General features: G+C 48.8%; 1 protein-coding gene across 6 annotated transcripts in view; it reads left to right on the forward strand.

The window, feature by feature from the left end:
* The window catches only part of LOC137434862 (putative phospholipid-transporting ATPase IIB), a 223,291-nt gene that overhangs the window by 192,796 nt on the left and 11,286 nt on the right, over positions 1-19,209 (forward strand). For all 6 annotated transcript variants that reach the window (XM_078785002.1, XM_078784998.1, XM_078785000.1 and 3 more), the window contains 10 exons: positions 4,695-4,787; positions 9,068-9,151; positions 9,429-9,599; positions 9,698-9,796; positions 12,011-12,100; positions 16,295-16,439; positions 17,262-17,326; positions 17,422-17,577; positions 18,433-18,497; positions 18,634-18,742. In XM_078785002.1, the coding sequence (XP_078641128.1) occupies positions 4,695-4,787; positions 9,068-9,151; positions 9,429-9,599; positions 9,698-9,796; positions 12,011-12,100; positions 16,295-16,439; positions 17,262-17,326; positions 17,422-17,577; positions 18,433-18,497; positions 18,634-18,742 (1,077 nt within the window). The remainder of the gene's footprint in view (positions 1-4,694; positions 4,788-9,067; positions 9,152-9,428; positions 9,600-9,697; positions 9,797-12,010; positions 12,101-16,294; positions 16,440-17,261; positions 17,327-17,421; positions 17,578-18,432; positions 18,498-18,633; positions 18,743-19,209) is intronic.

Consider the following 19,209-nt stretch of genomic DNA (forward strand, 5'->3'; position numbering starts at 1 on the left):
GTTAGGGTGCCGGCTTGGGATCCTAGGATCCTGGGTTCGAATCCCGGTCGATCGCTGAATTAACGCCAGGGGGGTTGACTCAGCCTATCATCCTTCCGAGGTCGGCAAATTGAGTACCAGCTTGCTGGGATGAATGATCCCGGTGTGTACCCCGGTTTAGAATAGGTACACCGTATCCCTGCGCATCGTAAGAGGCGACCAAGGGTTGGCGTCAGGAAGGGCATCCGACCATAAAAACATTGCCTCAAACAGGGAACCATGATTGTCATGGGGCCCGCAAGGCTAACCCCCGCTCTGGCAGGGAAAATGGCCTTAAAACGATCATTCATTCATTCAGTGACCTTTTGCTGTTGTCATGACCGGTCTTGGTCACTGTTTCTCACCCCTGCCCTACCGCTCACCACTTCCTATTCCCATACTTCCTCCTGCGATATTTTTGGGTGTTTGACAATTGTTTTTGAATCAAAATGTTTGTGTGTCGTGTGTGGTTTACTTCATTGTAATTCATTGTTTACGTCTGGGTGTGACATGTTGATTCGGCTTGTTGTATGATATAATATTGGGATGAATTATCTTTATTTAATTTATGTTAAACGAGGCCCTTGTCCATTGGTCTCCATTTGAGCCTTTGTTGCTTTGTGAAGCAGTAGTGTTTATAAAACGGATACGCTGTCCATATTGCTGATCCTCTACAAGTGCTTAAGAGTATAAATATTATTATTATTATTATTATTATGCATTGTTTTGTCCAACATTTCTTTGCCTTTCTTTAATTCCATAATAATTTTTTGTTCTTCCACCGACCAAGTTTCCGGAGGCATTGTTTTCACGTTGTCCATCCAACCGTAATAGATTTTTGTTACTGCGATAACTTTAGAATGACTGAAGGGATCTAAGTTAGACTTGGTAAAAGTAAACGGTAATAATGAAAAAATGAACTGATTAGATTATGGGGTCACGAGGCCAAAGGTCAAAGGTCCCGTTAGGTTAAAAATATATATATTGTAACGGATTTGAGAATTGTGGTTGTTTTGTTGTGTACATATCACCCTCCGTAGTGTAAAGAAAGATCAAAGGTCGTCCTTAGTTAAGCCATCGCACACACGTAGCCAATCCTAAGTTCCCCTTTAGTTATGTCCTTCATGAATGTCAGTATAAGGTTCTGTGATCCACTAGTTCATTACGTTGCATCAATTAAATAAGACAGGTCCCTCCGACGCCCCATGGCATCTTCAAAGTGCCAGGTTTGCCAGGTTTGCTGCAATTGCCTCCATTGACCACGAGGTAAAGCATCTTCAAAGTGCCAGGTTTGCCAGGTCTGCTGCCATTGCCTCCATTGACCACGAGGTAACCTCGGAGAAGAAAGGCGTGTCTCAACCTCGTCATAGAGGGGAGGAGTGAGCCAGCCCTTGCCGACCAACCAAGGATGAGGGGTTTGGCTTTGAGAGAGCGTGGAGAGAACCGTCGAGGAGGTTCGCGAAGGTTTGAGGGCGTGGCATATATAACCCGTGGTGGGACGCCCCCGAGGGAGATGAGTCCTGGACAGAGGGAAACGAGAGAACAAAAGCCGTTGGAGAGCACGCGACGCAGCGGTACGCAGGAGCAGCTTGAACCAGCGGAGCTCGAACAGCAGCAACAGCTTGAACCGGCGGAGCTCGTACCACGGCGGCTCGCACGACCGCAGCTTGGGCGTTGACGGCTGCCCGACCGTGACCCAGTTCCCGTGGACCCTCCTCTCCCTCCAGCTATCCACTTCCGGCATTCGTTCCTGCCATCATCCCCCGTGTAAGTGTGCTCGTAGTCTGTCTTTTGTCTTGTCCCTGGGTTTATAAGTAAGACTGTTTAATATAAGCTAATATTGCACTGTGTCTCCTTGCTCCTTTCTGTTCAGTTATTGTCCCCCGTCGCTCAGTGGAGCGAAAGGGGGACTATGGCTTTCCCCTCCGTCCGTGTGTCCGTCCGTGCGTGCGTGCGTAAGCGAAGGACCGCATTCAAATTTGCTGTGTGGGTGCAACCCACGTCAAAATCCAAGATGGTGTGTGCGTGCGTGCGTAAGCGAAGGACCGCATTCGAATTTGGTGTGTGGGTGCAACCCACGTCAAAATCCAAGATGGCCGCCACCATGTATGTCTGATGCCATGTATGTCTGAACCTTGTAACCTGCATATCTTGAAATATAAGCGAAGTACCAACTTCTAATCTGGTGTGTGGGTGTATCTAGGCACAAGGAAGAACGCTATTGAAAATTGGGTCGCCACGTCAAAATCCAAGATGGCCGCCACCATATATATGTCTGAAATTTGTGAGCGAAATATCTCGAAAAATAAGCGAAGTACCAACGTCTAATCTGGTGTGTGGGTGTATCTAGGCACAAGGAAGAACGCTGTTTAAAATTGGGTCGCCACGTCAAAAGCCAAGATGGCCACCGCCATGTATGTCTGAACCTTGTGAGATGAATATCTTGAAAAATAAGTGAAGTACCAACTTCTAATCTGGTGTGTGGGTGTATCTCGGCATAAGGACGAACGCTATTGAAAATTGGGTCGCCACGTCGAAAGCCAAGATGGCCACCACCATATATATGTCTGAACCTTGTGAGCAAAATATCTTGAAAAATAAGCGAAGTACCAATTTCTAATCTGGTGTGTGGGTGTATCTAGTCATAAGGAAGAACGCTATTGAAAATTGCGTCGCCACGTCAAAATCCAAGATGGCCGCCACCATATATATGTCTGAACCTTGTGAGCGAAATACCTCGAAAAATAAGCGAAGTACCAACTTCTAATCTGGTGTGTGGATGTATCGAGGCACACGGAAGAACGCTGTTTGAAATTGGGTCGCCACGTCAAAATCCAAGATGGCCGCCGCCATGTATGTCTGAATCTTGTGAGAAGAATATCTTGAAAGATAAGCGAAGTACCAACTTCTAATTTGGTGTGTGGGTGTATCTCGGCATAAGGAAGACCGCTATTGTAAAGTGGGTCGCCACGTCAAAATCCAGGACGGCCGCCACCATATATATGTCTGAACCTTGTGAGCGAAAGATCTTGAAAAATAAGCGAAGTACCTTCTGGTGTGTGGGTGTATCTCGGCATAAGGAAGAACGCTATTGAAAATTGGGTCGCCACGTCAAAATCCAAGATGGCCGCCTCCATGTATGTCTGACCGTTGTGAGCGAAATATCATATCATAGCATGTTTTCTGCGTGTTCCACTTTGTCAACTCACATCACTTCCCCGACGGGGGACCTAGGCGTAACGCTTGTTTTCTTATCCTTTCCATTCTCCTTGGTTATTTTTGGTCTTGTTAATAGTTCGCAATAAATCATATTTGTTCTTCTTACTTCTTCTTCTTCTCTTCTTCACATTCGGTCGCTTTAGTGATTTCCAGATTGAGGGTCCGTGGTGCGATTCGGCCGACGCACATAGTCTTTGGTCTTTGGTAACGGGTCTAGTCTTTGGTAACCGGCTCACGCCGCAGTTCGCTTCGCTCGGCGTTATCCATCCATTACGCTGCGGCCGTGAGCGGGGGAGTATTTCCTCGCATACTGGGAAGCGCTGGTATTTAGGTCATAGGACGGTTGGGCCTAATACCCTACCCAGCGCTGACCGGGCGTGGCGTCATACCCCCGGGACCACGTCGGTCAGTCATAAACGAGGGGATTAATCCCCCCTCGGTAAGGGGAGAGAGGCCGACGTTGGATTCCGTAACAATATATTACTGTGCTAACATCTGAACCGATGATGGGATTTTTACCAAATTTGGTATAATTACATATGATGCAAAGATGAACCGATTAGATTATGTGATCACAAGGTCAAAGGTCCTGTCATGTAAAAATGCAATACTTGAGAACATCTGTAGGGATTTAAATAAACCTTGGTACATGTATAATGATGTGATAATGGGGGTGGAGGCATGTCGGTCGACGTAGCAACGTGCCGTTCTAGTTTTTAGCTCACCTGGCACGAAGTTCAGGGGAGCTTATGTGATGGCGCGTCGTGTGTCCGTCCGTAAACACTTGAAACTTCTTCTCCGAAACCGCTGATGGGATTGCAACCAAATTTGGTACAAATGATATTTGTTGTGTTGTGACTAAAGTCTGTTTATGGCATTTAAAAAATCGTGGTCTGAGGGGGTTTACCTGGGTCAAAGTGGGTCCAGGTTTGACCCCCCAAAATAGATATTTGCTTTCTTCTCTGAAACTACACACACAATTCTGATGAAACTTGACCACAACCTTAATCACCCGTGTTGTACCAAAGTTTGTTCACAGCATTAAAAAAAGTGGGGTTGGGAGTTTGGGGGAGGGTTGCCCCCCAAAATAGGTATTTTTTTGTTTGTTTAAACTTTAAAGTCTTATGATTCTGTTAGTATGATTCTACGTGCTGCCCTGTCTTCTAGCAACCATTGAAATTGGTTTAAAATACCATGTCAGTGTAGTATACTGTTTATTCTACCAGGTGAGCGCCAGGGGTATTGCCCCTAGGTTTTTTCGTGCTTTGATGTAAACCTCATTGTTTGAAATGTCGTGCACCTGTCTCTGCAAGTTACCATTTTTACGGACCGATATCTTTCCACCTCGAATGTCACAATGATTAACTCGTGCAAGGTTATGTGCTCTGTGTTTGGTAGTGTCGTGGATACCTTGGTGACTCAGTGGTGATGGTACTGATGGTAAACTGTGCACGTAGGATGAATCCACAGGTGAGGTGGTGTTCTACATGAAGGGAGCAGATTCTGTGATGACAAACATCGTACAGTACAACGACTGGCTGGAGGAGGAGGTAAAGAACTCTACCTCCTCTCATGGCACATCCTCAACCTTCCTCGATGACGAGTAATAAAACATTTTTTTTATATGCAAAAGGATGGAGGGATGCAGGGATGTTCCGAGAAATTATCATGCGGAACTATCCCTGAATCTTTCTTTGAATAATGGTTGTCCCTGGAAAAGACAAAGTTATATCGAAAACACACACTCGCTCTCACTCTGGCATACACACACACTCACTCGCACACACACACTCACTCACTCACTCACTCTCACACACACACACTCTCTCTTTCTCACACTCACTCACACACACACTCTTTCACACACACACACACACACACACACACACACACACACACACACACTCTCTCTCTCTCACTCTTTCTCACACTCACTCTCACACACACTCACTCTCTTTCTCACTCTCTTTATCACTCTTTCTCACTCTCTTTATCACACTCGCTCTCTTTCTCACTCTTTCTCACACTCACTCTCACACACACTCACTCTCTTTCTCACTCTCTTTATCACTCTCTTTCTCACACACACACTCACTCTCACACTCACACTCACTCTCACAGACAGTCTTTTCCAGAGACAACCATTATTCAAAGAAAGATGTAGGGATTGGTTTCACATGATCGTTTCTTGTAATCATCCCTTCCTTGTTTAACTACTTTTTGGAGTAACATCCCGACATCGTTTTGCATTAAAAAAAAATTTTTTAAATTGTTTGTTTCTTTACTTTTTTTAGAAATACATATGTATGTTCTACCACTGATTTACAAATGTTGTATTACAAACTTTAGATACGTGCTCACATTGTAATGGTACTGTACATATTTTATAGACTTGCTCACATTGTAATGGTACTGCACATATTTATAGACTTGCTCACATTGTAATGGTACTGTACATATTTTATAGACTTGCTCACATTGTAATGGTACTGTACATATTTTATAGACTTGCTCACATTGTAATGGTACTGTACATATTTTATAGACTTGCTCACATTGCAATGGTGCTGTACATATTTTATAGACTTGCTCACATTGTAATGGTACTGTACATATTTTATAGACTTGCTCACATTGTAATGGTACTGTACATATTTTATAGACTTGCTCACATTGTAATGGTACTGCACATATTTTATAGACTTGCTCACATTGTAATGGTACTGCACATATTTATAGACTTGCTCACATTGCAATGGTACTGCACATATTTATAGACTTGCTCACATTGTAATGGTACTGTACATATTTTATAGACTTGCTCACATTGTAATGGTACTGTACATATTTTATAGACTTGCTCACATTGTAATGGTACTGTACATATTTTATAGACTTGCTCACATTGCAATGGTGCTGTACATATTTTATAGACTTGCTCACATTGTAATGGTACTGCACATATTTATAGACTTGCTCACATTGTAATGGTACTGTACATATTTTATAGACTTGCTCACATTGTAATGGTACTGCACATATTTTATAGACTTGCTCACATTGTAATGGTACTGTACATATTTTATAGACTTGCTCACATTGCAATGGTACTGCACATATTTATAGACTTGCTCACATTGTAATGGTACTGCACATATTTTATAGACTTGCTCACATTGTAATGGTACTGCACATATTTATAGACTTGCTCACATTGTAATGGTACTGCACATATTTATAGACTTGCTCACATTGTAATGGTACTGCACATATTTATAGACTTGCTCACATTGTAATGGTACTGCACATATTTATAGACTTGCTCACATTGTAATGGTACTGCACATATTTATAGACTTGCTCACATTGTAATGGTACTGTACATATTTTATAGACTTGCTCACATTGCAATGGTGCTGTACATATTTTATAGACTTGCTCACATTGTAATGGTACTGTACATATTTTATAGACTTGCTCACATTGCAATGGTGCTGTACATATTTTATAGACTTGCTCACATTGTAATGGTGCTGTACATATTTTATAGACTTGCTCACATTGTAATGGTACTGTACATATTTTATAGACTTGCTCACATTGCAATGGTGCTGCACATATTTTATAGACTTGCTCACATTGTAATGGTACTGTACATATTTTATAGACTTGCTCACATTGCAATGGTGCTGTACATATTTTATAGACTTGCTCACATTGTAATGGTACTGCACATATTTATAGACTTGCTCACATTGTAATGGAAAAACAAGCGTTACGCCTAGCTCCCCCGTCGGTGAAGTGATGCGAGTTGACAAAGTGGAAGACGCAAGGCGGCCATCTTGGATTTTGACGTGGCGACCCAATTTTCAATAGGGTTCTTCCTTATGCCGAGATACACCCACACACCAGATTATAAGTTGGTACTTCGCTTATTTTTCAACATATTCAGCTCGCAAGGTTCAGACATATATGGCATCAGACATACATGCCGGCGGCCATCTTGGATTTTGACGTGGGTTGCACCCACACACCAAATTCGAATGCGGTCCTTCGCTTACGCCCGCACGCCCACACGCACGGACGGACGGACGGACGGACGGACGGACACACGGACGGAGGGGAAAACCATAGTCCCCCTTTCGCTCCGCGGTGCGACGGGGGACAATAAGCGAAGTACCAACTTCTAATCTGGTGTGTGGGTGTATCTAGGCACAGGGAAGAACGCTGTTTAAAATTGGGTCGCCACGTCGAAATCCAAGATGGCCGCCTTGCGTCTTCCACTTTGTCAACTCACATCACTTCACCCACGGGGGACCTAGGCGTAACGCTTGTTTATATCTTTTTTGTCTGCGCCATCCCTACATAAAGTGCCAACGCACTCGCTGATAATTCAGAACAGGCTGATGTAAAAGAGACAAATGCTAAATGAGAGTAGAAAGGGTGCCCGTACATGTGGGACCTGGTGTAACGAATGTAGAAAAGATCATGGTATGGTACCTTGTCGTATCGTACAATAACCACACAGGTGCCAATATCGTGAAGAATTAGAGAGGACAGTGGGATTGGACTGACCAGGAGAGGTTCTTGGGATTTTACTCAGCGTGGGGTGAAAGGATTGGATTTGGGTCTGTTGACAAGGAATAGGTCACTTGGTGAACACTTGCAACCTGCAAGGGATGGGTGAGGACAGATGAATTATGACATCGGGTGCAAGACCAGATGAGAGGTCGTAGATGACCAGGGGACCCAGTATCCTGGTTGGTTCAAATTGATCCGGTTTAGAGGCAATCCGCGTATCACATCTGACGAGCACTGTGGCCATTATGAACATTTAAGATCCCACGGTGTGTTTCTCGAAGAGTAGGCGAGTTATCGCCGGCACTCTGAACGAATTACAAATTTCTGCGAGTCGAATTTCGGACCTGGGGCCAGAACCGTTTCCCCCAGCCAAACCCACAAGATGAGAATAATTGGAGCCATTGGAGGAAGAGGAGAGGTGGTCCACTTATTACATATGGACACGTCCATGTCAAACCGAGCATCACGTGTGTTACAGCACTTTGTCATCCGTAGTAACAAAACAAATGGAGAACATGAAATTGTTTTATCACTCATCCCTATGAAGACTGGTACTTTGGTACAAAGATGTGTTGTATGGGATTATGAATGATCGTTTTAAGGCCATTTTCCCTGCCAGAGCGGGGGTTAGCCTTGCGGGCCCCATGACAATCATGGTTCCCTGTTTGAGGCGATGTTTTTATGGCCGGATGCCCTTCCTGACGCCAACCCTTGGTCGCCTCTTACGACGCGCAGGGATACCGTGTACCTATTCTAAATCGGGGTACACACCGTGATCATTCATCCCGGCAAGCTGGTACTCAATTTGCCGACCTCGGAAGGATGACAGGCTGAGTCAACCCCCCCGGCGTTAATTCAGCGATCGACCGGGATTCGAACCCAGGATCCTAGGATCCCAAGCCGGGACCCTAACCGCTAAGCCAACACCAGGCACCAGGATTAAATGTGTACAATTGTCATGTCCGTTACAATGGATGTAGCCAAGTGTGAATTGGGAGTTGGAGGTTATATTTCAGAATAAGGAGCTGAAGGGTATGGGGAAAACAGGGAACAGATGGGAATATGTTTTGGGGGAAAGGGGGAGATTAATTACTTTTAAAAATATATTTTGGTATTTGACCCCCAATCCTATACCTGTGCCCCATTTTGTAGATCCGTTGCCTCGTACCTTGTTTCCACCGCACACCACACGATCCTTGTACCTCCGGGCAACGCGGAACATGATTTTGCTTCGTTGTTTTTGTTTTAGTGTGGGAATATGGCGCGAGAAGGACTACGGACTCTCGTGGTGGCGAAAAAGACCTTGACGGAAGAACAGTACCAGGACTTTGAGGTACGATGTCGACATATTCTAATGTACCTGAGTTGTTCGCAGGTGGTCTATGTTTAAAGCACAATATGTACTATCCAAGGAATTCTAGCATTCAAAGTCTGCAGATGTTTTAAAATGGTCGATTTGTATACGGGATGTGGAAGGTGAGGAAGTGGTGCTGTGGTCCAAGTGGTAACCAGTTGAACATGCTAACTGATTGAGCTGTAATTATGGGATTTTGCTGAGGATTGCAGTTTGCGTTGAGGATTTGTAGTCGATGTCGTGATTTCTTTTTCAGAGTCGCTACAACCAGGCCAAGCTGAGCGTCCATGACCGCTCGTTGAAGATCACCGCTGTTATTGAAAGCCTGGAGCGGGGCATGGAGCTGCTGTGCCTGACCGGTGTGGAGGATCAGCTGCAGGAAAACGTGCGACCTACGATGGAGATGCTTCGCAACGCGGGCATCAAAGTGAGCTTGCACGCGTACACCGGCGGGCTTTGTCGTGTGCGGTTGCTCGCATGATAAACGAAGGTGATCCTCCTCGTCTTCCTCGTTGTTCGACACAGATTTGGATGCTCACTGGAGACAAGCTCGAAACTGCGACGTGCATCGCCAAGAGCTCTCGCCTCGTATTGCGCACGCAGGACATTCACGTCTTCCGCAACGTGAGTGCGGGACATGCAATCGGGCGGCTGGTCTCGGGGGGGGTTGCCCGTAATGTGGGCCGAGGCTGTGCCATGGACGGTTGAATTTGTTTCCACAATGGCTGTTGGCACAAACAGCAGGATTTCATCAAATACCAACAACAACAACAACAACAACAACAACAGGCATTTTTAGGCCATTTCCCCTGCTAGAGTGGGGGTTAGCCTTGCGGTCCATATGACAATCTTCTCCATTTTGCCCTATTTTCTGCATCTTTCCTTGTTAATCCCCTTGCCCGCATTTCTTCTTCCACCATCTTTAGCCAAGTCTTTCTCGGTCTTCCCCATCCTCTACTTCCTTCTACATTCATTTCCATCACTCTTCTCAACAAGTCACTTTCATCCTTCCTCAACACATGACCAAACCATCTCAACCTGTTCCTCTTCACAGCATCAATTACAGGCTCTATTCCCATCATCTTTCGCAATTCATCATTTGTCTTCCTCTCTCTCAACGAGTTGTTTGTTGTGTTAGGGTTAGGGTTAGGGTTGTTAGGGAAGGGTTAGGGTTAGGGTTAGGGTTGTTAGGGAAGGGTTAGGGTTAGGGTTAGGGTTGTTAGGGAAGGGTTAGGGTTAGGGTTGGGGTTGTTAGGGAAGGGTTAGGGTTAGGGTTGTTAGGGAAGGGTTAGGGTTAGGGTTAGGGTTGTTAGGGAAGGGTTAGGGTTAGGGTTGGGGTTAGAGTTGTTAGGGAAGGGTTAGGGTTAGGGTTGGGGTTGTTGGGGAAGGGTTTGTGTTAGGGTTGTTAGGGTTAGGGTTGGGGTTAGAGTTGTTAGGGAAGGGTTAGGGTTAGGGTTGGGGTTGTTGGGGAAGGGTTTGTGTTAGGGTTGTTAGGGTTAGGGTAGGCGCAATTTATCTTCGTTCTGCATTCCGCACATCCACCGGACCATTCGCATTTCATCAAATACCATGAACAGAAAAAGCTTGTGATGGTGAAGCATGTATTTGCAAAACTAACACTCATTCATTGACAAGTGAGCTTTGAAATTGTTCCCAAAAACCATTTCTATGGTAACCTCTCTCCATGAGCCTCAACTTTGTTTAATATTTTAGTGATTTAGGATCCGTGGGGGAGGTTGTCCATGAATCGCATGCAGGACAATGACATTGGTAGACCAAGATGTTCCGGAAGGAATGCAGGATGGGGATGTTTGCAGAAATGTGATCGCAAACGTCACCAGAAGTCGGACACGTCTTGATGGAATTAGACGACTGGTCTGAGTAATTTGAGTGGAAATGGTGATTATGGTAGAACAGAAATAGCGTATGATGTCACACATGACGAGTGTGGCCTAGAGGTTTGCTCTTAGTCACGAAGCTCGTGTGGGTGTGAATCTCGGCCCAGATATGACCTCTCGTCCTAGTGTTTCACATGCAGGACGAGGCGTCGTTGGGTGCGCCCTCCCTCGGATGGATATGAAACTGCAGGACTTGTCCTCCAGAACCGGTCGTTGGTGTATGTTGAAGATCTCATGGTGTCTTTAGCGGATAGTAGGTGAGTTATCGCCGGCTCCTTGAACGAATCGAAAGTTCCTGGCGCCATCCCAAAGGGAAGCGGATGGCGACGCAATCTTTGGGCCTGGTCTCATCTAACAATGAATTCAATTGTTTGACCTTCCAGCCTTGTGGCAATGGGACTAGATGGATTCCTCTTGCTGAGTTTTTGGATTAAAACGAAAATTCCGATAGCGGGTTGGAAACATGACCAGTGGGCCTCATGGCACGACTTCATAATTCTTAAACGTGCGGATTCCCTTTGAGCTTAGCACTTGCACATACTTGTGTATAATAAGAAAATTGTAGTTGTTGAGAGTTTTTTTCTTTCCTTTGTCTTCCCAGAACCCGCTGTTGCGTCCGCTTTGGGCATATTTTTGCATTTTAAGCCGGATAATGGTAAAAAAAAGATGGCGGTGTCCAGCCAGGGAGGTGTGCTGGTATGTTGGTTGAAGTAACTGTCATTGTAACCCATGGATTCCCCTGTGAATTGCACGTCGATCCAAAGTGAATCGCTCCGATGGCCTTTCCGCATTGAAAGCGGGGGATTCTGCTCCATGTGCGCAATTTCTGGCTCGGTATTACCTCGGCCTCTCCGCTCCCCCTCCTCCTCGTCCTTTGATGCGCTCCCTCCCGAAATGATTCACCGCGTCTTGCCTTCCTCCACCCCCTTCCTCATCCTAGGTGAGCAACCGCGGTGAAGCGCATCTGGAGCTGAACGCCTTTCGGCGGAAAAACGATTCTGCCCTCGTGATCTCCGGCGGTTCTCTGGAGGTAAAAACGGAGCGTTTTTCGAACTACCGTCTTGGGATCTTCAGTGAGGGTGTCGTACTCGGTGTACGAAGCGAACCGTTGTCCTGCAGACACACGTTGCGCTCTTGAGACGCCGCTCTTGTTTTGGCGGAGTTTGTTGCGACGGCGTACAATGAGCCTTTCTCATCGAGAGGCCTCGCGCGCTAAAAGGACTTTGTCGTTTTGTTCGACTCGCCTCGTGCGGACCTGGTGGAGAAAGTATTCCGTTTAATTTTAAACGACGAGCCTTGCCATAGGTGTACCAGCCGGGTCAATTTGGGGTGCAGAGATCTTGTGTACGTGAGCTAGTCGGGTGTCCGAGTATCGGGATTTCTGGGGATAAATGCTCTGTTCTGCCGGAACGATGGTATCGCGGCCTTTTGGAGCTTTGTTTAAGCTGCTGAGCCTCTGCCTCGGGGCTACTTAGCGATGTCTTGGTGAGGGGCCTGCACTGTGATGAGGGAAAGGTTGAGTTTGGCCTCTCGAGGCTGCTATTGATAAGACCGTTAGGAAGGCAGGCCGAGGTTAAACCTGCGATGACAGGGTCCCCCTACTCAGGAACGGCAGGCAATTTATCTTCGTTCCGCAGCCAATCTGCCCACTATTGACTTTCTGTTATCTGAGCGCAGGCCGCCCGCTGATGGGGCCGCCCGGAAGAAGGCGGCGGCGGAGGAAGGAAGGGGCGGGGAGGGCGGCGGAACAAGTCATTGGTGAGCGGGTTAGCACGAGGGTTATTCCGTGTGGCAGCTGGCGCGCCGGGCATGGGGACACGGTGTTGGGGGTCAAATAGAGGGGTCAGGCCGACCCTCGGGATGGCCACTTTGGCAATTGAGGATTTGTCTTCATTAGCGGAGGACCTCTTACATGGGCGCGTTCCTGGGACTTCCCCACGCATGGCAATGGTGTCGGGAGGGACCCGAACGGCCCCGTACATGGATAAAATTGGCACACGTGGGAAAGACTCACTGGGTTGTGGGTAATACATGTGGGAAGATCGTTTCGTACTGTGACCAACATTGCTGCCCTTTCTTCTGTTCCATTGCTGTCGATTGGCCCAAAACGGGTCGTACCATTCTGTGTCGTCATATCCTTTGGGTGTTTATGTTTTTGTGAAACTGCTGTTTTTATGCCATTTCTATTGTCCACTAATTTAAGGATCATGTAGGAGCTTGGCGCATCATATGAAGGACGGACATTGGGAGACGTCGGCGTACCTTTCGCATCAATTGCAAACACGTCGAGAGACGATAGGCAAATCGACAAACGAGGGACACGACCCCGGAAACACCAATACCATCGGCTGGGAGGGAATGCCCGATTGGCCGGTCAAGTTGAGTTGTTCCGCACGTCGTGGCCTCGGGTGCAAGTTTAGCTTACTTCATAAAGAGTTGTCTTTGGCCTGCAAATGATGCGGTGTCAGGATTGGTATCGTGAGGTGAAAGAACAAATGGTCGAGGTTAGTGTCGCGCTCGCTCCTCGTCAGGATGGATGACGTGTGCTGGACAGAGCGCTCGCTCCTCGTCAGGATGGATGACGTGTGCTGGACAGAGCGCTCGCTCCTCGTCAGGATGGATGACGTGTGCTGTGCTGGACAGAGCGCTCGCCCCTCGTCAGGATGGATGACGTGTGCTGTGCTGGATAGAGCGCTCGCTCCTCGTCAGGATGGATGACGTGTGCTGTGCTGGACAGAGCGCTCGCTCCTCGTCAGGATGGATGACGTGTGCTGTGCTGGACAGAGCGCTCGCCCCTCGTCAGGATGGATGACGTGTGCTGTGCTGGATAGACCGCTCGCTCCTCGTCAGGATGGATGACGTGTGCTGTGCTGGACAGAGCGCTCGCCCCTCGTCAGGATGGATGACGTGTGCTGTGCTGGACAGGGCGCTCGCTCCTCGTCAGGATGGATGACGTGTGCTGTGCTGGACAGAGCGCTCGCCCCTCGTCAGGATGGATGACGTGTGCTGTGCTGGATAGACCGCTCGCTCCTCGTCAGGATGGATGACGTGTGCTGTGCTGGATAGAGCGCTCGCTCCTCGTCAGGATGGATGACGTGTGCTGTGCTGGACAGAGCGCTCGCCCCTCGTCAGGATGGATGACGTGTGCTGTGCTGGATAGACCGCTCGCTCCTCGTCAGGATGGATGACGTGTGCTGTGCTGGACAGACCGCTCGCTCCTCGTCAGGATGGATGACGTGTGCTGTGCTGGATAGACCGCTCGCTCCTCGTCAGGATGGATGACGTGTGCTGTGCTGGATAGACCGCTCGCTCCTCGTCAGGATGGATGACGTATGCTGTGCTGGACAGACCGCTCGCTCCTCGTCAGGATGGATGACGTGTGCTGTGCTGGATAGACCGCTCGCTCCTCGTCAGGATGGATGACGTGTGCTGTGCTGGATAGAGCGCTCGCTCCTCGTCAGGATGGATGACGTGTGCTGTGCTGGACAGAGCGCTCGCTCCTCGTCAGGATGGATGACGTGTGCTGTGCTGGATAGACCGCTCGCTCCTCGTCAGGATGGATGACGTGTGCTGTGCTGGATAGAGCGCTCGCTCCTCGTCAGGATGGATGACGTGTGCTGTGCTGGACAGAGCGCTCGCTCCTCGTCAGGATGGATGACGTGTGCTGTGCTGGATAGACCGCTCGCTCCTCGTCAGGATGGATGACGTGTGCTGTGCTGGATAGACCGCTCGCTCCTCGTCAGGATGGATGACGTGTGCTGTGCTGGACAGGGCGCTCGCTCCTCGTCAGGATGGATGACGTGTGCTGTGCTGGACAGAGCGCTCGCTCCTCGTCAGGATGGATGACGTGTGCTGTGCTGGACAGGGCGCTCGCTCCTCGTCAGGATGGATGACGTGTGCTGTGCTGGACAGAGCGCTCGCTCCTCGTCAGGATGGATGACGTGTGCTGTGCTGGACAGAGCGCTCGCTCCTCGTCAGGATGGATGATGTGTGCTGTGCTGGACAGAGCGCTCGCTCCTCGTCAGGATGGATGACGTGTGCTGTGCTGGACAGGGCGCTCGCTCCTCGTCAGGATGGATGACGTGTGCTGTGCTGGACAGAGCGCTCGCTCCTCGTCAGGATGGATGACGTGTGCTGTGCTGGACAGAGTGCTCGCTCCTCGTCAGGATGGATGACGTGTGCTGTGCTGGACAGAGTGCTCGCTCCTCGTCAGGATGGATGACGTGTGCTGTGCTGGACAGAGCGCTCGCTCCTCGTCAGGATGGATGACGTGTGCTGTGCTGGACAGGGCGCTCGCTCCTCGTCAGGATGGATGACGTGTGCTGTGCTGGACAGAGCGCTCGCTCCTCGTCAGGATGGATGACGTGTGCTGTGCTGGACAGAGTGCTCGCTCCTCGTCAGGATGGATGACGTGTGCTGTGCTGGACAGAGCGCTCGCTCCTCGTCAGGATGGATGACGTGTGCTGTGCTGGACAGAGCGCTCGCTCCTCGTCAGGATGGATGACGTGTGCTGTGCTGGACAGAGCGCTCGCTCCTCGTCAGGATGGATGACGTGTGCTGTGCTGGACAGAGCGCTCGCTCCTCGTCAGGATGGATGACGTGTGCTGTGCTGGATTCTATTGAGAGATATGAGAATTATTTAATTTTAAAGTGATTCTTCACCATTGAGAGATCGGGCCAAAAACGATACATAGCAGGATATCTCAAAAAAGTTATGTCTGGATTTGAACGAAACTTGTTGGACCGGTTGGGTGTGTGACGAGGAAGAATCCATTCGATTTTGGTGAACATCCGGATCCAGATCTTGTAGAAGTTTCAAGTGATTCTTCACCATTGGGATACAGGACCAAGAACGATACACGGCAGGAAATCTCAAAAAGTTGTGGACGGATGATTTTGATTAAATGTGATTCTGTATTGTGAATTTCTGGTCTACTCTGGGATACAAAACGTGAACTGTTCACCTGGCGGAGGTATGCTCTCGACTGAGTGCCGATCTAGTTTTTATTTGTCGTCACTGATGATGGTTTTGCTTTTGCATATTGATAACGGACCCTTTATTTATAATCTGGTGGTGATTTCTTCACTGAAGAACAGTTGACGAGGCAAGAAGACAAACGAGCAGATTGTCCCTGTTTGCCGTGTAATAATGCAATTTGACTGTCACGTGACATGATCAAGGGTAACGGAGACGAATGCCCCATTTGTTTCTGTAAACATGGAGGTGTGTCTACGGTTTTACGAGCACGAGTTTGTGGAGCTTGCGAGTCAATGCCCGGCCGTGGTCTGCTGCCGATGCTCCCCAACGCAGAAAGCCGAGATCGTTCGACTCCTGCAAGCGCACGTCGGCAAGCAAACCTGTGCTATCGGTGCGTCATTGCTCCTAATTACGTCATGCTTCACCTTGTTCTGTGAGAGCCCTCCTTGGGCAAACAGTAACGCAGTTATGAGGAGCATGTGAAACACTGGCTTTTACTCCATTAGACTACTGCTTTCAGCTTGACCAATCTTGGCATTTTGGCCTAACCCTAACCCTAACCGTAACCCTAACCCTAACCCTAACAACCCTAACCCTAACCCTAACAACTCGCTTTTACTCCATTAGACTACTGCTTTCAGCTTGACCAATCTTGGCATTTTGGCCTAACCGTAACCCTAACCGTAACCCTAACCCTAAACCTAACCCTAAACCTAACCCTAAACCTAACCCTAATCCTAATCCTAACCCTAATCCTAACCCTAACTGTAACCCTAACTGCTTTCACCTTGACCAATCTTGGCATTTTGGCCTAATCCTAATCCTAACCCGAATCCTAATCCTAACCCGAATCCTAATCCTAACCCGAATCCTAATCCTAACCCTTATCCTAATCCTAACCCGAATCCTAATCCTAACCCTTATCCTAATCCTAACCCTAATCCTAATCCTAACCCTAACTGCTTTCACCTTGACCAATTTTAGCCTAACCTTAATCCTAATCCTAACCCTAATCCTAACCCTAATCCTAATCCTAACCCTAATCCTAACCCTAATCCTAACCCTAACCGTAACCCTAACTGCTTTCACCTTGACCAATCTTGGCATTTTGGCCTAACCCTAATCCTAACCCTAACCCTAACAACTCAACTTTCACCTTGACCAATTTTGGCCTAACCCTAACCCTAACATCGCATTACCGGTAACGTTGCAGGTGATGGTGGGAATGACGTCAGCATGATCCAGGCCGCAGATTGTGGTATCGGCATTGAGGGCAAGGTAACGATGCACCACCGATCTTGGTAGAGCCCACACCCGCTCTAACGCGGCTCGTTGTGGTTGGTCTCTGACGCGTATGGTTGTGCCCCTCACAGGAAGGGAAGCAGGCTTCCTTGGCAGCAGATTTCTCCATTACGCAGTTCAAGCACATCGGCCGTTTGCTCATGGTACACGGGCGGAACAGCTACAAGCGCTCCGCAGCACTGAGCCAGTTTGTCATCCACCGTGGACTCATTATCTCTGCGATGCAGGTGTGTCTCGATGCTCGTCCACGTTGCTTCTCATGATGATAATAGTTATTATTGTTTACAATATACAATTCTTAGCACAGGTAACCCTCCTTTTGCGCAAGCTCTACCTAACTGCACACTCCACCTAACTGCACTTGCACACTGTACTCATGCCCTCATTGCACACTACTAATGCCCTCATTGCACACTGTACTCATGCCCTCATTGCACACTGTACCCATGCCCCCATTGCACACTGTACCAATGCCCCCATTGCTCACTGTACCCATGCCCTCATTGCACACTGTACCCATGCCCTCATTGTACACTGTACCCATGCCCTCAGTGCACACTGTACCCATGCCCTCATAGTACACTGTACCCATGCCCTCATTGCACACTGTACCCATGCCCTCATTGTACCCAGCCCTCAGTGCACACTGTACCCATGCTCTCATTGCACACTGTACACATGCTCTCATTGCACACTGTACACATGCTCTCATTGCACACTGTACACATGCTCTCATTGCACACTGCTCATGCCCTCATTGCACACTGTACCCATGCCCTCATTGTACACTGTACCAATGCCCCCATTGCTCACTGTACCCATGCCCTCATTGCACACTGTACCCATGCCCTCATTGCACACTGTACCCATGCCCTCAGTGCACACTGTACCCATGCCCTCATTGTACACTGTACCCATGCCCTCATTGCACACTGTACCCATGCCCTCATTGTACACTGTACCCATGCCCTCATTGTACCCAGCCCTCAGTGCACACTGTACCCATGCTCTCATTGCACACTGTACACATGCTCTCATTGCACACTGCTCATGCCCTCATTGCACACTGTACTCTTTTTCAGGCTGTTTTCTCATCGATTTTTTACTTTGCGTCTGTGCCGCTGTACCAAGGGTTCCTCATGGTGGGGTAAGCTTGCATGCCCCATGAGTTTACGGTCATGTCGACGAGTGGGCCGCACCCACGGTTTTCAATCTCTGCTCACGTTTCCTTCGCACGAGCACAGGTGTAAGGCTTGGATCCGTGTGCCCGTCCGTGTCCCCAGGTACGCGACCGTGTACACCATGTTTCCCGTGTTCTCTCTGGTGCTGGACCAGGATGTGAAGCCAGAAACGGCCATGTTGTACCCTGAGCTATACAAGGATCTCACAAAGGTCTGGATGTCGCACAAACAACACGATGCATGATGAGTATATGAGTGACAATCGTAGGGATCGCAGGAAGGGGGACGGATTGCAGGAAGGGGGACGGATTGCAGGAAGGGGGACGGATCGCAGGAGGGGGGGCGGATCGCAGGAGGGGGGCGGATCGCAGGAGGGGGGGCGGATCGCAGGAGGGGGGCGGATCGCAGGAGGGGGGCGGATCGCAGGAGGGGGGGCGGATCGCAGGAGGGGGGGCGGATCGCAGGAGGGGGGACGGATCGCAGGAGGGGGGACGGATCGCAGGAGGGGGGACGGATCGCAGGAGGGGGGACGGATCGCAGGAGGGGGGACGGATCGCAGGAGGGGGGACGGATCGCAGGAGGGGGGACGGATCGCAGGAAGGGGGGCGGATCGCAGGAAGGGGGACGGATCGCAGGAAGGGGGACGGATCGCAGGAAGGGGGACGGATCGCAGGAAGG

This window comes from Myxine glutinosa, chromosome 9 (assembly GCF_964187855.1).
Source record: "Myxine glutinosa chromosome 9, kmMyxGlut1.1, whole genome shotgun sequence".
In the NCBI taxonomy this organism is placed as follows: Eukaryota; Metazoa; Chordata; class Myxini; order Myxiniformes; family Myxinidae; genus Myxine; species Myxine glutinosa.